A 17,292-nucleotide genomic window follows, 5' to 3' on the forward strand; every position below is an offset into this window, starting at 1 on the left:
AAAAGATGTTTAGATGAACTCTCTTGTGGAGCATAAACTGCAGGACAGATTCACTGGCTTCAACGCCACTTTTGTAAAACTATGTAAGTAAATCTTTCACTGATGTTTTACCAACCATTTGGGAGAACCTCCTCAGGAAATTCTCCCCTCTACCCAAATAACGTACTTTCTTGCATCTCACTCAGAACACAATTCTAGCTGCATAATGTTGGTTGCAATAACCTATATTTGACTCACTTCTAATTGCTTTCCCCGTTGACAGAATTCCAGGAGTAAACTTGTGTTTGGGGTGTTGGGGGCAACCAGAAAGGCATGAGAAAAAAAAAGAGAAAAACAAAACCCTAAAAGTGACTATCAATCTTGACAGAAAAACTTGGTTAGTGTGAACTGCCAGAAGATAATTATGTTAGTAATTGATTGGCTCAGTCCTTTATGCATCTTTTTATTGGTCCAGTCTGATGCAAATACAATTGAATCCATTCATATGCAACCCAGTAAATGGATGTTTATACCAGGTCCCGGCTTGTTGCTCACTGAGTCAGCAATGGCACAGCCATTGGCATGTGCTACCTTTTATCATGTCTTTATTCAAAAAGACTTCATTCTGACACAAACCATCCCATCAGCACGTAGAGGCATTTCTGAGGTCCCTTTGTGTTTTCTTTTGACCGCTAACTCGTTGGAGGATGGGAGATGCCTGGTAAGTGACAATTCTTCCACTATTTCCAAAACATTTTTTGCTCTGTTCTATAGGGAGTGATGAAAGATCAGGGAGTGTCCACTATTCACGAGTCAGTAGACAATATGACACAAACAAGCTCAATTCAAATCTTCACATTCACTCTAGTTAGGGAGAAAGAGTAGGATGCCTCACTGATTCGTCCTCTCCCAAGGGCAGGAGAACTGTGACCAACACAGAGAAAGAGTTAAAACCATGCCTCAGCGTCTATAGGGAGATTGAGACTAGTTTTACACTTCCGGATATCCCAGTTAAGTGAGACAATGATTGGGGATGGGATTGAAACTTCTCTTCTTTTGGGTGAGGTTTTTGTTGTTGCAAACTTTGCCCTCATCAACGTAAGAGATAGTAGCACTGGAGAGTGGAGCACTGAATGTCAGCACTTCACACATCAGTTACAGAAACACTGATAGCGAGGCAGTTAGTTTAGAGATATGATTCGTCCTTTAGGATTTGCTGTACAATGATAAGTTAGATCAACCCTCATTTCTAAGCTCAGGTTGGAGAATATCAGATTTTTAATCTGACAGTTTAAATACCGATTCGGATATTATGTTCTATTTTCAAGGTTAAGATAGACTTTGAATCAGTAAAGGGAATCCAGCTTATAGGGTAAAGGCAGGAAAGTGGGTTCAACGATGTTCTGATCCGCCATAATCAAATTGAATGGTGGGGCAGCCTCGATGGGCTGAATGGCCTACATCTGCTCTTGTCTCTTCTGGTCTTAAATTTGCTGGCAATTTCCCTCAAAACATGCTTCAGTTCCACTGTGTAATTGTTAGTTCTTCTGATGTTAAAGTGGGTTTCCACCTTCCACTTAGTTCCTCTAACAACCAGACATTGGTTTCTTTTAAATAACGTTCCTAATTAGTGCTGAATGATTAAAACTGCTCTGCTCACTTACTCAGGAATACAGTGGAAGAACTTTGTGTCTTATTAGTACAGTCAGAATTTGATCGATCCCAGAAGCAGTGCAGCTTCTCTACATACAGCTCCACTCTAACTTCCAACTCCAGCTGTCTTTATTGAATCCCCTTTTCCAAGCTGTTCCAATTTTTATGTCAGCTTCTTCCCCTTTTCCAGCATCTCAGGAAAGAAGATGCACTTATTTCCAATCATTATATATCTGATTGTGTAGGAAAGTTTTCATAGGATAAATGGACTGAAAATTGCAAAAAGAAAACGTAAACCCATGACATAAATGGAAACATGGTGGACATTGGCCAACATCTCAGTTTCACTGCAGTGCTCCAGTGAAGTCAGCACAAACTGGAACAACATCACTTTACTTCCCACTTGGGGACCCTGCAGCCTTCACTACTCAATATCAAGTTCAATTATTTTAGGGCCTCAGCACCTTCTCCCAAGGTGGAGGTGAGTACTTCAGATGCTGGAGATTAGATTCAAGATTAGAGTGGTGCTGGAAAAGCACAGCAGGTCAAGCAGCATCCCAGGAACAACAAAATCGACATTTTGGGCAAAAGCCCTTCATCATTCCTGTTCCTTCTCCCAAGTCCATACCCCAGCTCTCACACCCCAGGCTTTGCCATCAAATGGTCTGCTTTCAGCACAGCCAACCCATTTTCACCCACTAATGGTGCCCATTCGCAGCTTTTCTTTCTCTTGGGTTTATTGTCATCCATTCCTTTGTCTGTCCAACTGCTGTTCTTTCTCTCTTGGCTTCATCTCCACCAATTGTTTACCATCCCTTTCGCCACAGTCTTCAGCACATATACCAATCATTTCCTCACATGTTTGAGTTTGGGAATCAAAGACATTTAAGTGGGAATAAAATACATTATTAAAACAACAAAAAAGACTAAATTGGGACATCATATATAGTACTGAGAGCAGAAACTCCATTTCAAACATATCACTTAGGTTCTCTTCTTTATGAGTATTAGCCATGGTGTGACATATTTGCACTTAATTTCTTTGTCAGCTTTTATTTTGCATTGGATTATTGTCTGCATTGAGACAGGATACTAAGGAATTTAATAAAAATGTGTCAACTTTCATCCAACACTATCATCCACTGTAATTATCAGGTTACGGTTATCAAACTGGGAGCAATGCTTCAGTAACCAGCAACAAATTCCACATGTAACACTTCTCCTGCCTTCCCACTACCAGCCCATTTTGCATTGGGAGGATGGGGGGAAGTTGGGGGGGGGGGGGGGGGGTGGGAGAAAGTGGGGGAGGGTGTGTGAAGAAGATAATGGAAAGCATGGTGTTAAGTTTGCCTGAATCAATCCCTTCACCTGCAATATCTACTCTGGTGCTAAGAACACGCTGTGCTACATGGTCTACTGACTGGAAAGCTTCACAATGAGCCAGTGAGGAACACGCTGGGACTTGGTTCACAGTTTCAAGTAGGAACAATGTGGCTGCATCAACTCATTCGACACGAGGCAAATCAAGGCATCTGTTTCAGAAACATACACGCACACAAACTGCAAATATAAAAACAACTGCCAATGGTTGAAGATATACCAATCTACAAAAGTGGGGCCCATATTTAAGCTATTATACACACAGAAATGTCACGGAAACACATCAAGAGACTCTCACAGGAATATTACAATATCTGTACTATCCTGGATAATTTACAACCAGACAGACTTGTTTTGTTCAAAGAAACCTATTTACACAGTTGACAGCAGAGAATGGAGCAGCCGGTCTCCACTCTGTTCATGTGGAGCATCACTTTCTCTGTCTTGTCTGCAATCCTGGATGACAGCTTCAAAGACAGTGTGGCAGAGGGTTCAATTCTTCCCTTCTTCCTGGTCGTGTGCTAGTTTTCCAGGTAAGATCAGAGAGAGTCTGTAAACCTTTATTTTTGTTATTTAATCCATTCATTTTGAGTATTGACACTGAGGTGAGTTTATTTTTGGCAACAGTGTAAAAATATCGGTTCTGGTTCTGCTGCCCATTGCATATCCCACATCATTTTCCCATCCCCAATAAATTGCCTCCAGAAAGTCAGGGTTTCTTTCCCTTAATACTTCGATGCAATGAAAAATTTCTTTATCCTTATAGCAGTACTATCTTGGTGTTCAGCTGATGTCGTCATTCAATATATATTATTCTAAACCAATTACCAGAATCTTCAGAGCTAAACATCCAATTAGTTGGATATTTTGAAAGGAAAATTGGGTTAAGGTCTTTCTAATACCCAACACATTCAGTGCAATCATACAGTATCAGTGTAATAGGCTGAGTGCTCTTTTTATATAAATCAGGCTCTTCTATTCCGTATCCACCACATTACGCTAAGCTTTCACAAAGGAAACCTTTTTGAAATTGAGACTGATGGGTATCATGGCTTAGGACTTGCATAATCTAAAGGTATCTGCCTGTGACTGATGACAGGGTGGCTCCTTGTCACTAGCTTTCCACCAGCATAATCTTTCTTCAACAGTAACAGCCATCTGCATTTATGGAGAACCTTCGAAATAAGGGGATCTATCAAGGATCTTCACAGAGGTGAGAAAAACAAACAGAAATGCTCCAACCTAAAGATAGGGAAGAATGTTCAAAAGCTTCTCAGAGATGGCTTGTGAGAAAATCTGAAAGGAGTACAGAAAAGTTAAGGTGAATTTAAGGGTCTCCAATGTTGCTGAATGACCACTTGGAAACTTCAAATACATGTTCTGATCATTTATAATTTTGGTGTCACAGGAAAGACTTGTGAAGACTGCAAGACAGAAAATTGGCTTTTCATAGCAAAAGAAAATACAAGGAGAATAGTTTTAATATTTTAAGGTGGTTACCTTCAGACTATTTAGCCTGAGTATTATGATTGCTTTCTGATGGATTAATGCCCTTCGGAGCTGATTAAGTTACACTTCAAAATGTTCAATCTTTATAAAAAATTGCTCCAATTGGGATTTTAAAAGTTGCCTAATGTTTTATCTTTTGCCATAGCATCCCATATTTTCATTTTGAAGATGATAGATAGGTGTAGCAGAACAAAGGAATACACTTTAAAAATAGCCATGATGTACAGGGGCTGTGCAGTAACAGGGGAATCTATAATTAAATAATCCATTTACTTGGCCAGGTTGTTTCCACACTGCCTATGATGTCCAAGTTAGGTTATACTGTAGATGGCTGATAGGGAAGGGACATTGACTACAGTTCTTGGAATGGTCAGGAAATGAAAGATTCTTTGAAGCTTGCCCCCCAACCTCCACCTGCTTGCTTAGGGATGTTAGGCCCACTGTGGTAGATTTGATGAGTTATCAGCACAGACTAAACACAGAACCTGGGGCCTGCCTAGTCTGTAGGACTCAGGACCACACTGGTCAATGTATTTCAGCCAAATGAGCCATCAGGGCAGCTGACAGCAACTCTCTAAAAATCCTCCTTTTGGACAGAATCATAGAGAAGGCCTCAGCAGCAAGCTAAATCATGGGCTCATATTTTCATTCATTAACTGAGATTAAACAAAGGGTACCCTATTAAAACCTCTTTACAGAACCCTTACTGAATTGGACAGCTTTCTTACTAAAACGGCCCACAGTTTTAGAAATCCATGCTCTTTTTTCCCAAATGCCTGGGTGAAAGTAACAACTTGGGTTTGTTTAAAACAAAACAATGCAATTAAGGGTACTTGTAAATATCCGTAAAATGAGGATGGATTTAGCTGATCTCATCTCTCACCAGTAAGCCAAGTCTTTAGTGGTAGGTGAGGCCAGGATGTCAGATGTTTACCGTTCCATTTCTCAGTCTCATCCCTTTCAAACCATGTTAGACATTATTGATAACATATACCTCCCCCCACCTCCTGCCACAACCTCCCGCCAGAATCCCCTGGTGATTAAGAATGGATGTTTATTATAACTATCCATCCCTATTCCCTTCCCCACTCTCACTGCACTGTAAACATTACAAAAGCCTGATCAGACTGCCTTTTAGACTCCAGTGAGTTTGCAGTAGACATCGTTCAAATTAACATTAAACATCATCCTCACGTTTAAAAGTTCCAATGTGCACAAAAAAGTATACTTTTCCACACAGTTTTCTCTTAAAAATACAGCCATAAAATAGAGAAGTCAGATCCATATTAATATTTTCAGCTTGCACTATAGTACACTTGCCCTTTACAAAGTAGTGAGCATTAACCTTGGATCTTTTTTTATACTACTTCTCGAGTTGCTACTGTCTCAGCAGCAAAAACAGCACTGGGCATACCCCAGCTAAAGAAATAGATAGGGGCTACGCGGTGTAACCACGTAACGTGCAATTAAACAGCACAAAGTTAACATGAGTGCCGACGCATCACCACAAGTAGCTAACTTCAATAGAAGCCATCAACTTTGCCTATCCACCCATCACACTGGTGAGGCTCAACCTGGCAGACTGTTACCATAGTTACCATCAACCGTTGTTTGGTACCCAGTGACTGCCATGTTGTCAGTTTTGGTTTTGGCACCTGTTTGCTCCAGGGTGTGGGTTTAGCCAAGAATTTAAAAAAAATACACACACACACACACAAACAAACAAACATACACACGCGCGCGCACACACATACACACACACATACAGAGGCTGGCCGATGGTGGAGTCACCACTGAGCCATGTTGTCACAAATGGCAGCAGGCATGCAGTCTTTGGGGAGCGGGTGAAGAAGGTGGGGTGGAGATTGGCCATCAGCTCCTCGCCAGCATTACACAGCCGTCTCCTGATCCTCTCGCTGAATCATCTGGTAATGCTGCCGGTTCTCCAGGTATGCGGCCAGCTCCAGGTCCATGGCCTTCTCTGCCTTGTTTTTCGGTGTGTCGCCCTGAGGAGCAATACAGGAAAGAGACAACGGTAAGTCCGCAGGTGGACACACATCCACAGCACTATATCCCACCTTCACTTTTAAGAGGGCCCCTTCTAAAAGCAGGTTATCCACACCATAAGAACAGGCAGTGTTGTCTGAGAAAATTCACCGCAAGAAATCGAGACTTTCTGCCTACACATTGCTGTGTCCTTGGTTGGTCCCGCAACATTTTATCAGAATCAGGACAATTCAGGCCTTGTACAAAACTGATTCTTTTAATCATATGATGTCAGCCAAGTCTCAGTTGAGAGTCAAGACGTCATGGCTTCAAGGCTCAGAACAAGACCACAAAATAAATCAGAGCTTACATTTCAGTGCAGTGTCGAGGGAATGCTGCATGACAGGAGCTGCAGCCTTTCTGATGTGATGTGAGACTAAAACTTCAGTAGCCCTTCTCAGGACAATGTAAACAGTACTATTTTAAAGAAGAGCATGGGGATGCTGTTTGGAGAAATAAATATCCCTCAGTCTAGAGATAATGCAGGTTAGAAGGATTGGCTAAGCTAAATTATCCATAGTGCTCAGCTTTGTGTAGATTAGGTGCACTAGCCATGGAAAATAAAGGGTTATGGGCCAGGGTGGGATGCTCTTTAGAGGGTCGGTGTGGACTCGATGGGCCAAATGGACTGCTACCACCCTATAGGGATTCCATGATTTTATAATGTTACAATCACAAAACCAGATCATCATTATATCATTTCTCATAGTGGGATCTCAATGTGAGGAGAAAGTGAGGTCTGCAGCTGCTGGAGATCAAAGTTGAAACTTTATTGCTGGAACAGCACAGCAGGTCAGGCAGCATCCAGGGAACAGGAGACTCGACGTTTCGGGCACAGGCCCTTCTTCAATGTGAGCAATTGTTTCCCACATCATAACAGTTCCTACATTTCAAAGGTACCTTCTATGGCCACAAGAAATCATGAAAGGTGCTGTACAAATGCAAGTCCATCTTTCTTTCTTCGTTGAGCTGGTGACATCACTAACTTATGCAAAGTGGGCATTGCTGGCTGGCCAGCATTTATTGCCCATCCCTAGTTGCCCTTTAGAAGGTGGTGATGAGCTGCCATCTAGAACTGCGGTAGGTAGACTCACAATGTCATTAGGGAGGGGGAACTTCACGATTTTGGCCCCAAGACAGTGAAAGAACGGCAATATATTTCCAAGTCAGAACGGTGAGTGGCTAAGAGAGGAGCTAGCAGGTTGTGGCGCTTCCATGTATCTGCTGCCATTGTCCTCCTAGATCAAAATGGTTGTGGATTTGGAAGGTGCTATCTAAGGATCTTTGGTGAATTTCTGCAGTGCATCTTGGAGATAGTACACACTGCCGCTACTGAGTATTGGTGGTGAAAGAGGTGGATGTTTGTAAATGTGACACCAATCCAGCTAGCTGCATTGCCCTGAATGGTGTCAAGCTTCTTGAGTATTTTTTTTTAAAGATTGGATTAGATTATCTACAGTATGGAAACAGGCCCTTTGGCCAACAGGTCCACACTACCCTCCGAAGAGTAACCTACCCAGACCCATTCCCATACCTTATATTTACCCCTGACTAATGCAACTAACACTATGGGCAATTTAGCATGGCCAATTCATCTGACCTGCACATCTTTGGATTGTGGGAGCCTCTGATCTGCTCTTGTAGACATGGTGTTGATATGGTGAGTCCAGTTGAGTTTCTGGTCAATATTAATCCACAGGATGTTTACAGTGGGGGAATTCAGTGATGGTAACACCACTGAATGTCAAGGGGCAGTGGTTAGATTGTTTCCAATTTGAAACGGTCATTACCTGGCAAATGTGTGCTGCGAATGTTACTTGTCACTCGTCAGCCCAAATCTGGTTATTGTCCAGGTCTTGCTGGATATGTTTGGACCAAGGCTGTTTATGAGGTCAGGGACTGAGTGGCCCCAGCAGAACCCAAACTGGATGTCACTGAACAGGTGCTACTTGATAGAACTACTGATGATCGAGAGAGACTGATGGGGCAGCAACTGACAGGTTGGATTTCTCCTACGCTGTGTGTGCAGGGCAGACCTGGGCAATTTTCCAAATTGAGGAGAAAGTGAGGTCTGCAGATGCTGGAGATCAGAGATGGAAATGTGTTGCTGGAAATTTCCACCTATCACATTTCCGACGCCCCTCCCCCAAGTCCCTCCTCCCTATCTTTTATCTTAGCCTGCTGGACCAACTTTCCTCATTCCTGAAGAAGGGCTAATGCCCGAAACGTCGATTCTCCTGTTCCCTAGATGCTGCCTGACCTGCTGCGCTTTTCCAGCAACACATTTCCATCTCAATTTTCCAAATTGTCAGGTAGAAGTCACTGTAGTAACTGTACAGAAAATCCTTGGCTAGGTGAGTGGCAAGTTTTGGAGCACAAGTCTTCAGTATTGTCAGAATGGTGTCAGGGCTCATAGCCTTTGCAGTATCTAGTGTCTTCAGCTGTTTCTTGATATCACATGGAATGAATCAAATTGGCCAAAGCCTGGCACCTATGATGCTGGGTACCACTGAAGGTGTGCTGTTGGGAAGGTTTAAACTAGAATGGCGGGCAATGGGTACCAGAACAAGGGAAAAGAGGGTGGGGAAACCAGAACAGAACCAAAAGACAGAAAAGAAAGAAGCAAAAGTAGAGGACAGGGAAAACAAGGGGCCAAAATAAATGGACTCACATGGCAAAGTATAACAACTTTTTGTCTTAATGCACAGACCACTGGTAATAATGTAGTTGAATTAGCAGTTTAAATAGACATAAACTGTTCTGATATTGTGTTGATTACAAATACATGGGTGCAAGGTTACTAAGGATGGGAATGTAACATTCATTGCAAGAGGGCTTGAACTCAGCAGTAGCGATGTCTTATTTACATTATACAGGGTATTGGCGAGACCACACTGCAGCTTCAATCTCCCTACTTAAGAAAGGATAAGCTCACCATTAAGGGACGCTTACTAGGCTGATACCAGGGTTGATAGCAGGACTGTCCTGTGAGAAGAAATTGGTTCGGCTGAACCTGTAATCATTAGAAGGATGAGAGGGGATCTGTTTGAAACATTTAAAATTCTAATGGGGCTGGAGGAGGTGAGAGGGGATGTTTTAATTGGTTGTGGAGTATGACTATATTCAAGAAAGAGTTGAATAACTTGCTTGATTTAAAAGCTTCAAGGTGCATGGGAAGAAAGTGGGAACATGGCATTGTGATAGAGGATTAGCTATGATAACACTGAATCAGGACAGCTTCAAAGAGTAAGATAAGGGACCATGGTGTTAGAGGCAAGGTACAGCATGGATAGAAGATTGGCTGTCTGGCACAAGGCAGAGAGTTGGGTTAAAATGGTCTTTCTCAGAAGCCAGTGACTACTGGTGTTCCACAATTAAATATGTTGGGATCACAACTTTTCACTTTATACATTAATGATCTGGATGAAAGAACTGAGGGCAGATGATACAAAGATAGGTGGAAGGGCAATTATTATTGAGGAGGCAGGGAGGCTGCAGAAAGAATTAGACAGGTTAGAAGAGTGGACTAAGAAGTATCAGATGAAATATAACACGGGAAAGTGTGAGGTAATGCACTTTGGTAGGAAGGAAGGAAGGCATGGACTATTTTCTAAATGGGGGGAGAATTCAGAAATCTGGAGTACAAAAGGACTTGGGAGCCTTAGTCCAGGATTCTCTTAAGGTAAACTTACAGGTTGAGTCAGTAATTAGGCAGGCAAATACAATATTGTCATTCATCTCGAGACGATTAGCACATAAAAGCAGGAACATACTTCTGAGGTTCTGGTCAGACTACATTTGAAGTGTATGAGCAATTTTGGGCCCCATACCTCAGGGAGGAAACACTGGCCCTGCAGTGGGTCCAGAGGAGGTTCACGAGAATGGTCCCAGGAATGAAAGACTTAACATAGGAAGAATGTTTGAGGACTCTGGGACTATACTCTGGAGTTTAGAAGGATGACAGCGGATCTGATTGAAACTTCCAGAGTACTGAATGGCTTGGACAGAGAGCTCATTGGGAAGATGTTTCCATTGGCAGGAGAGACAATGACCCAAGGGCACAGCCTCAATAGTAAAGGGAAGACCCTTTAGAATGGAGATAAAGGGAAAGCTCTTTAGCGAGAGAGTGATGAATCTGTGGAATTCATTGCCATTGAAGGCTATGGAGGCCAGGCCATTCAGTATATGTAAGATAGATTGCCAAGGGGATCAAAGGTTACGGGGAGCAGGTGGGAAAATGGGGTTGAAAAACCTATCAGCCATGATTGAATGGCAGAGACAAAAAAAACTGCAGATGCTGGAATCCAAAGTAGACAGGCAGGAGGCTGGAAGAACACAGCATGCGAGGCAGCATCAGGAGGTGGAGAAGTCAACATTTCAGGAGTAACCCTTCCTCTGGGCTGGGGGTGGGTGTCAGGGGAGCTGCAGATGAAGGGGGTGGCAGGGGCAGAGTGGTGAAGTGGAGATAGTTGAAGACAGATAGAAGGTACGACCCAGATGGTCAATGGAAGGAATGAATTTGGTTGGTGTCAGGGAGCAGTGGCAGTGAGGGGGAGGGGCTGGGAGTCAAGGGATGGGGAGGGTGGTTATTTGAAATTGGAGAACTCAGTGTTGAATCCTCTGGGCTATAGGCTGCCCAGGCAGAAGATGAGGTGTTATAGAGTCATAGAGATGTTCGGCACGGAAACAGACCCTTCAGTCCAACTTGTCCATGCTGACCAGATATCCCAACCCAATCTAGTCCCACCTGCCAGCACCCGGCCCATATCCCTCCAAGCCCTTCCTATTCGTATACCCATCCATTTGCCTTTTAAATTGTTCCTCCAATTTACGCTGTGGTTTGTTTTGGCAATGGAGCAGGCCAAGGATGGTCATGTCATAGAGGGAGTGGTTGGGGAAATTGAAATGGGCAGTGACTGGGAATTCCAGTCAGCCTGCGGGCCCGGCTGCAATGCTTTGTGAGCTATTCCGTAGGTTTACTTTCGGTCTACCCAATGTAGAGAAGACTACGTCGGGAGCACTTGATGCAATAAACTAGGTTGGAGGAGAGGTAGGTGAATTTCTGTCACACCTGGGAGGACTGTTTGGGGCCCTGGATGTTGGTGAGGCGGGTGGTGTACAAGCAGGTTTTGCATTTTGTCTGGTTGTAGGGGAAGGTACCTGGGTTTGGTGGCGGGGGTGGTGTGAACCCGTCTGAAGGAACGGTTCTTCTGGAAGGCTCAGAGGGGTGGGGAGGGGAAGATGTTCTTGGTGGTGGAGTCTATTTGGAATTGGCAGAAATGTCGGAGGATGATGCATTGGATGCAGAGACTAGTGGAGTGGTAGGTAAGGACAAGGGGAACTCTGTCCTTATTGCGTTGAGGGAGGTGTTTAGAGTGGTGGGAGTGGGAATGGAGGTGGTACGGAGGAGGGGTGTCTGGATGATGGAGGGAGGAAAAGTGTGCTGTTCGAAATAGGTGGACGTATGGGATGCTCACGACTGGAAAGTCTCCTTGTCTGAGCAGATGTGGCGGAGGCAGAGGAATTATGAGAATGGGATGGAGGAAATTGGGTGGGAGGAGGTGTAGTCCAGGTGTAGTTATGGGAGTCTGTGGGTTTGTAGTAAACATTCATCTGGAGATTGTCACCAAAGATGGAAAAGGTGAGAGGTCGAGAAAGGGGAGGGAGGTGTACGAGATGGACCAAGTGGCAGAGATTGAATGGCACAGCAGACTTGATGGGCTGAATGGTCTAATTTCTGCTCCTATGGTTGTATAGGAGAATGGCTTAATTCTGCTCCTCATTTATTGTTTCCATACTTAAGATTGGGAAACAACTAAAGAAGCTTCACAGGAGCATTCTCAGAAAAGAAACCTGATTCTGAGTCAAAAACGACACATTAGAAAAGATGATCAACAAGTACTGAAAGAAACTGATTTCAGGTTGTCTATTAAAGAACACAAGGTGGAGGCAAAGATGTTTGGGGGAAGGAAACGTGCTTATATGTTCACATAAAATGTCCTTTCATCGATCAGCATTGAGTGCAAGGTCTAATGGCTGGAGCTGTTAAGGATAGAGAGAGACGTGATCCTAATGTCACTGTGACCCCATTGCTTGGAGCGAGATAGCTGCCTTCCCAGTGTTTAACTCGTAAGGAGCTCTAGCAGCTGGACAACATCACACCAACAAGCTCCATCCCTTACAAAAGGCTTCAAATCTGTCAGCTTTCCTCAACATTTCTCCCACTCCCAGAACAAATGAAGGAACATTAATGGAGAAGGAACAAACTTCACAGGGATAGTAAAAGGAAACTCACAAGAGTGAAACAATTTCAAGTTTCTAGTTTTTGAGCTCTTTTTACCACTGTGTAGTGTCTTGTTTCTTTAATTCATAGAAAGACAAATTTCGTTGTTTGCTTACATCCCGGTTGTAATATTGCATTAAGGTTAACTTGATTGAAGACTCTATTAAGAATTGCGCATAAACCTTTTATTCAGACTGACAACTGCTTTTGTACAGAAACCACCAGGAACACCTTCTGCTGCTCCAATGGGTTGAACATAGTGTGGAACATGGAAACGCATTGGAAGCTTTCAGCAACACCCTTCCTTTATACCGAGAGTAATAAATTGGAAGGAGATCCCTGCATATATGACCATGACATATCTGAAGGCTCAAAATGTTTCTCCGTTAGGTTTTCAGTTCTTCCCTAAATTTCTACTTGATTTCCTTCCAAAAACCTGCATTATTTTAGGATCATCAAAGTCATCTCCAGACTAATGAAGGCAGCTTGTAAAAACCATCAAAAGTGCAGTCAATAATTAGAACGCCCTACTCATTAATTTTATAGAAGGTTAATTGTATTCCCTGGAAGTTAACATGTTAAGGTCATTCACATATTGATCTTCCAAATTTAATGCCAACATTGAGCTGCACACTCTGCAAAAGAACTTCAGAGCTGAAAGACGGGCTGCTTCTGTTTAGAAGCTGCTGCTCTTTTACACTCTTATTTTCTGCTTTACCTCAACATATGAGGAGCCTCCATGTCAAACAATGCTGAATTAGACCACCCACAGATTCCTGTTTTGAAACTCATGACAAATGAGGGACAGGTGAGAAACTGAGCTAACCTCTGAAGGGGAACTCTGAAATTCCTTTAAGAGCTTCAAGTGTTTTAGTCTGCATCAAATTCAACAATGAAGAATCTTTCCAGGACAGGACGAATTTGGTTTTAGCTGACTGCATCAATGAGACAGTCTCCTCCCCCACCACCAACGACACGGCACCCTTCTCCCCCTGAGTCCGTGTACTCAACTGCAATTAGTCTCACTAAATGCTAACTGTATTCACTTATGGGAGAACTTCACACACATTGTGCTAGAATTAGCAATGGAAGAAAACCACATCCTGAACTGTTCAGTCACTTAATCTGCCCAACCCCCACCCAACATTTCTTATTTTGGAGCTGGTTGTAATCTGTAAAATCTGTGCCCATGACTTACAATTGCATCTGCAGCTCTGCAGGCACTGTGTAAGGAAATGAAAACCACAATCGTACAAAGCACCCACAGAGCTTATGTGCTTATGCCTTATCCCACCACAGCGACTATACTGAACCCACAAAGACGACAGTCAAGGCTTCACTGAGGCCTGGCACTAGAGCCATAATTTTCTCAACAGGCTTTTTATCAAACTACTGTCTTTTATTACTGATTTTTTTGCAGTTTCCAGTGGTTGCTATAGCATTCATTCAAGAGAGCCTTACAATGCAGTGAATGCTTAGAATTTTCCATGCCAGGCTGAACTCAGGTCTACAAAGAGCCTTCTCACATAGAGGTGCAGGATTTAATACTTTGCCAGTAAACCGAACTGGTTCTCTACTAAAACGTGTTGCTTCTTACAGCAATGGAAGGCATTTCTGAATGAGCCCATGAAGGGAAACCCCCCACAGCTCTCTCATTGGATGAGACAGCAAGGATTAATTACACTAAGTGCTTTGTGGGCATTCCTACACAGGCAGTGCACTGATAATATGAGCACATCCCCTACGTCATTCAATGCATGAGTGGATTCTCTGTCGATACAGGGTTCACTCTGTCAGTCAGACATCAGTGAAATGTTTGTCCAAGATCAAGGAGCTGGAATCTGAGAGCTGGAACGAGCTGAGGGAAGGTATCCCCTTTCCCCTCAGTTATGGAAAAGCAAGTCAGAAAAATACCCTGGCAGCAATGGAAGGAGGGAACATGTATTTATAAAATGCCTTTCACAATCTCAGGACAATGACAAGTGCTATAAAGCTAATGACACACCATCGCCCGCAAACAAAGAGGTAGCCCCCAGTATCAGTTCAAAATGGATAGGAGGGACAATGTTTTTACACAGATAGTGGTTCACTTGTGCAATCAACTTCCTGAGAAAGTGATGGATGCGGGTACAGTTACAATGTTTAAAATACATTGGTGTAAGTACATGATTAGGAAAGATTTGGTGGGAAATGGGCCAAATCCAAGCAAGGGTTTGGGAACATGGTCAGCATGGACTGGCTGGACCAAAGGGTCTGTTTCTGTGCTGTAAGATTCTAAGATCCTTTGAATTCATTTCGGATGATACGAAGAAATGGCTAAAGGCACTGGATACTGAAAAGGCCATGGCCCTAACAACATGCTGACAATATTAACTGAAGATTTGTTCTTATACCAGGTTTCTTTCAGAGGCATAGAGATGTACAGCATGAAAATAGACCCTTCAGTCCAACTCATCCATGCCAATCAGATATCCTGGCCTAATCTAGTCCCATTGGCCAGCACTAGATCCATATCTCTCTAAACCGTTTCTATTCATGTACCTATCCAGATGTCTTTTAAATGTTGCAATTGTACCAGCCTCCAAAACTTCCTCTGGCAGCTCACACACGCACCACCTTCTGCATGAAAATGTTGCCCCTTAGGTCTCTTTTATATCTTTCCCCTCTCGCCCTAAACCAATGCCATCTAGTTCTGCATTCCCCCACCCCAGGGAAAAGACCTTGTCTATTTACCCGAATCATGTCCTTCATGATTTTATAAACCTCCATAAAGTCACCCCTCAGCCTCCAACACTCCAGGGAAAATATCCCCAACCTATTCAGCCTCTCCCTATAGCTCAAATCCTCCAACCCTTGCAACATCCTTGTAAATCTTTTCTGAACCCTTTCAAGTTTCACAACATCCTTCCGATTGGAGGGAGACCAGAATTGCACACAATATTCAGAAGTGGCCTAACCAATGTCCTGTACAGCTGCAAAATGACCTCCCAACTCCTTTACAATACTCTGACCAATAAAGGAAAGCATACCAAATGCTTTCTTCACTATCCTACCTACCTGATACCCTACTTTCAAGGAACAATGAACCTGCAGGCCAAGGTCTCTTTGTTCAGCTGCCCCCACTAAGACCTTACCATTAAGCGTATAAGTCCTGCTCTGATATGCCTTTCCAAAATGTAGCACCTCACATTTATTTAAACTACACTCCATTTGCCACTCCTCAGCCCATTGGCCCATCTGATCAAGATCCTGCTGTAATCGGAGGTAACCATCTTCACTGTCCACGACACCTCCAATTTTGGTGTCATCTGCAAACTTACTAACTATACCTCCGATGAAAAGTAGAGGACCCAGCACCTATCCTTGGGGCAAACCACAGGCTTCCAGTCTGAAAAGCAACTGTCTACCATCACCCTCTCTCTTTGAGCTAGTTCTGCATCCAAATGACTACTTCTCCCTGTATTCCATGAGATCTAACCTTATTAACAGTCTACCATGAGGAACCTTTTTGAATGCCTTACTGGAGTCCATATAGATCACGTCCACTGCTCTGCCCTCAACTATCCTCTTTGTTACTCCTTCAAAAAACTCAAGTTAGTGAGACATGATTTCCCACGCACAAAGCCATGCCGACTATCCCTAATCAGTTCTTGCCTTTCCAAATACATGTATATCCTGTCCCTCAGGATTCCCTCCACAACTTGCCCACCACCAACGTCAGGCTCACCGGTCTATAGTTCCCTGGCTTTTCCTTCCACCTTTCTTAAAAGTGGCACCACGTTAGCCAACCTCCAGTCTTCTGGCACCTCACTTATGACTATCGATGATACAAATATCTCAGCAAGGGCCCAGCAATCACTTCGTTAGCTTGCAAGAAGTTTGAGGGTACATCTGATCAGATCCTGGGAATTTATCCACCTTTATGCATTTTAAGACATCTAGCATCTAATCCTCCATGATATAGACGTTTTTCAAATGTCAACAACTATTTCCCCACATTCTATATCTTCCGTATCCTTCTCCAAAGTAAACAGTGGTGCAAAATGCTCGTTTAGCATCTCCCACAGCTCCTGTGGTTCCACACATAGGTAGCCTTGCTGATCTTTGAGAGGCCCTACTCTCTCTCTCTCTCTCTCTCTCTAGTTACCCTTTTGTTCCCCACCTCCTGCGGTTCCACACATAGGTTGCCTTTCTAATCTGTGAGGGGCCCTATTCTCTCCCTAATTACCCTTTTGTCCTTAATCTTTTCTTGAAATACAGTTTTAAAATGCGTAGCAAAAATGTGCATTTCCCTATTTTCATATGTAGAATGGTCTATTATTATCTCTGCATGCCTGCCTTTGTTATTATCTAAAAGCAATAAAGGATGGGAGCAATCAACCAACTTCAAATTTAAAATGACCAATTAATCTAGTGTCAATCTGCAGTTGCAGAAGAATTCT

At 43.2% G+C, this 17,292-nt stretch overlaps 1 protein-coding gene across 8 annotated transcripts in view; it reads right to left on the reverse strand.

Annotated features, from left to right (window-relative positions):
* Nucleotides 1–428: 428 nt before the first annotated feature.
* dgkza (diacylglycerol kinase, zeta a) overlaps nucleotides 429–17,292 on the reverse strand; it is a 553,752-nt gene continuing 536,888 nt past the window's right edge. For all 8 annotated transcript variants that reach the window (XM_087996765.1, XM_087996764.1, XM_087996762.1 and 5 more), the window contains one exon: nucleotides 429–6,527. In XM_087996765.1, the coding sequence (XP_087852891.1) occupies nucleotides 6,411–6,527 (117 nt within the window). In that variant the 3' untranslated portion in view covers nucleotides 429–6,410. The remainder of the gene's footprint in view (nucleotides 6,528–17,292) is intronic.

Source organism: Chiloscyllium plagiosum, unplaced genomic scaffold (genome assembly GCF_037043375.1).
Source record: "Chiloscyllium plagiosum isolate Xiang-an unplaced genomic scaffold, Cpla_swu_hap1 HiC_scaffold_18, whole genome shotgun sequence".
In the NCBI taxonomy this organism is placed as follows: Eukaryota; Metazoa; Chordata; class Chondrichthyes; order Orectolobiformes; family Hemiscylliidae; genus Chiloscyllium; species Chiloscyllium plagiosum.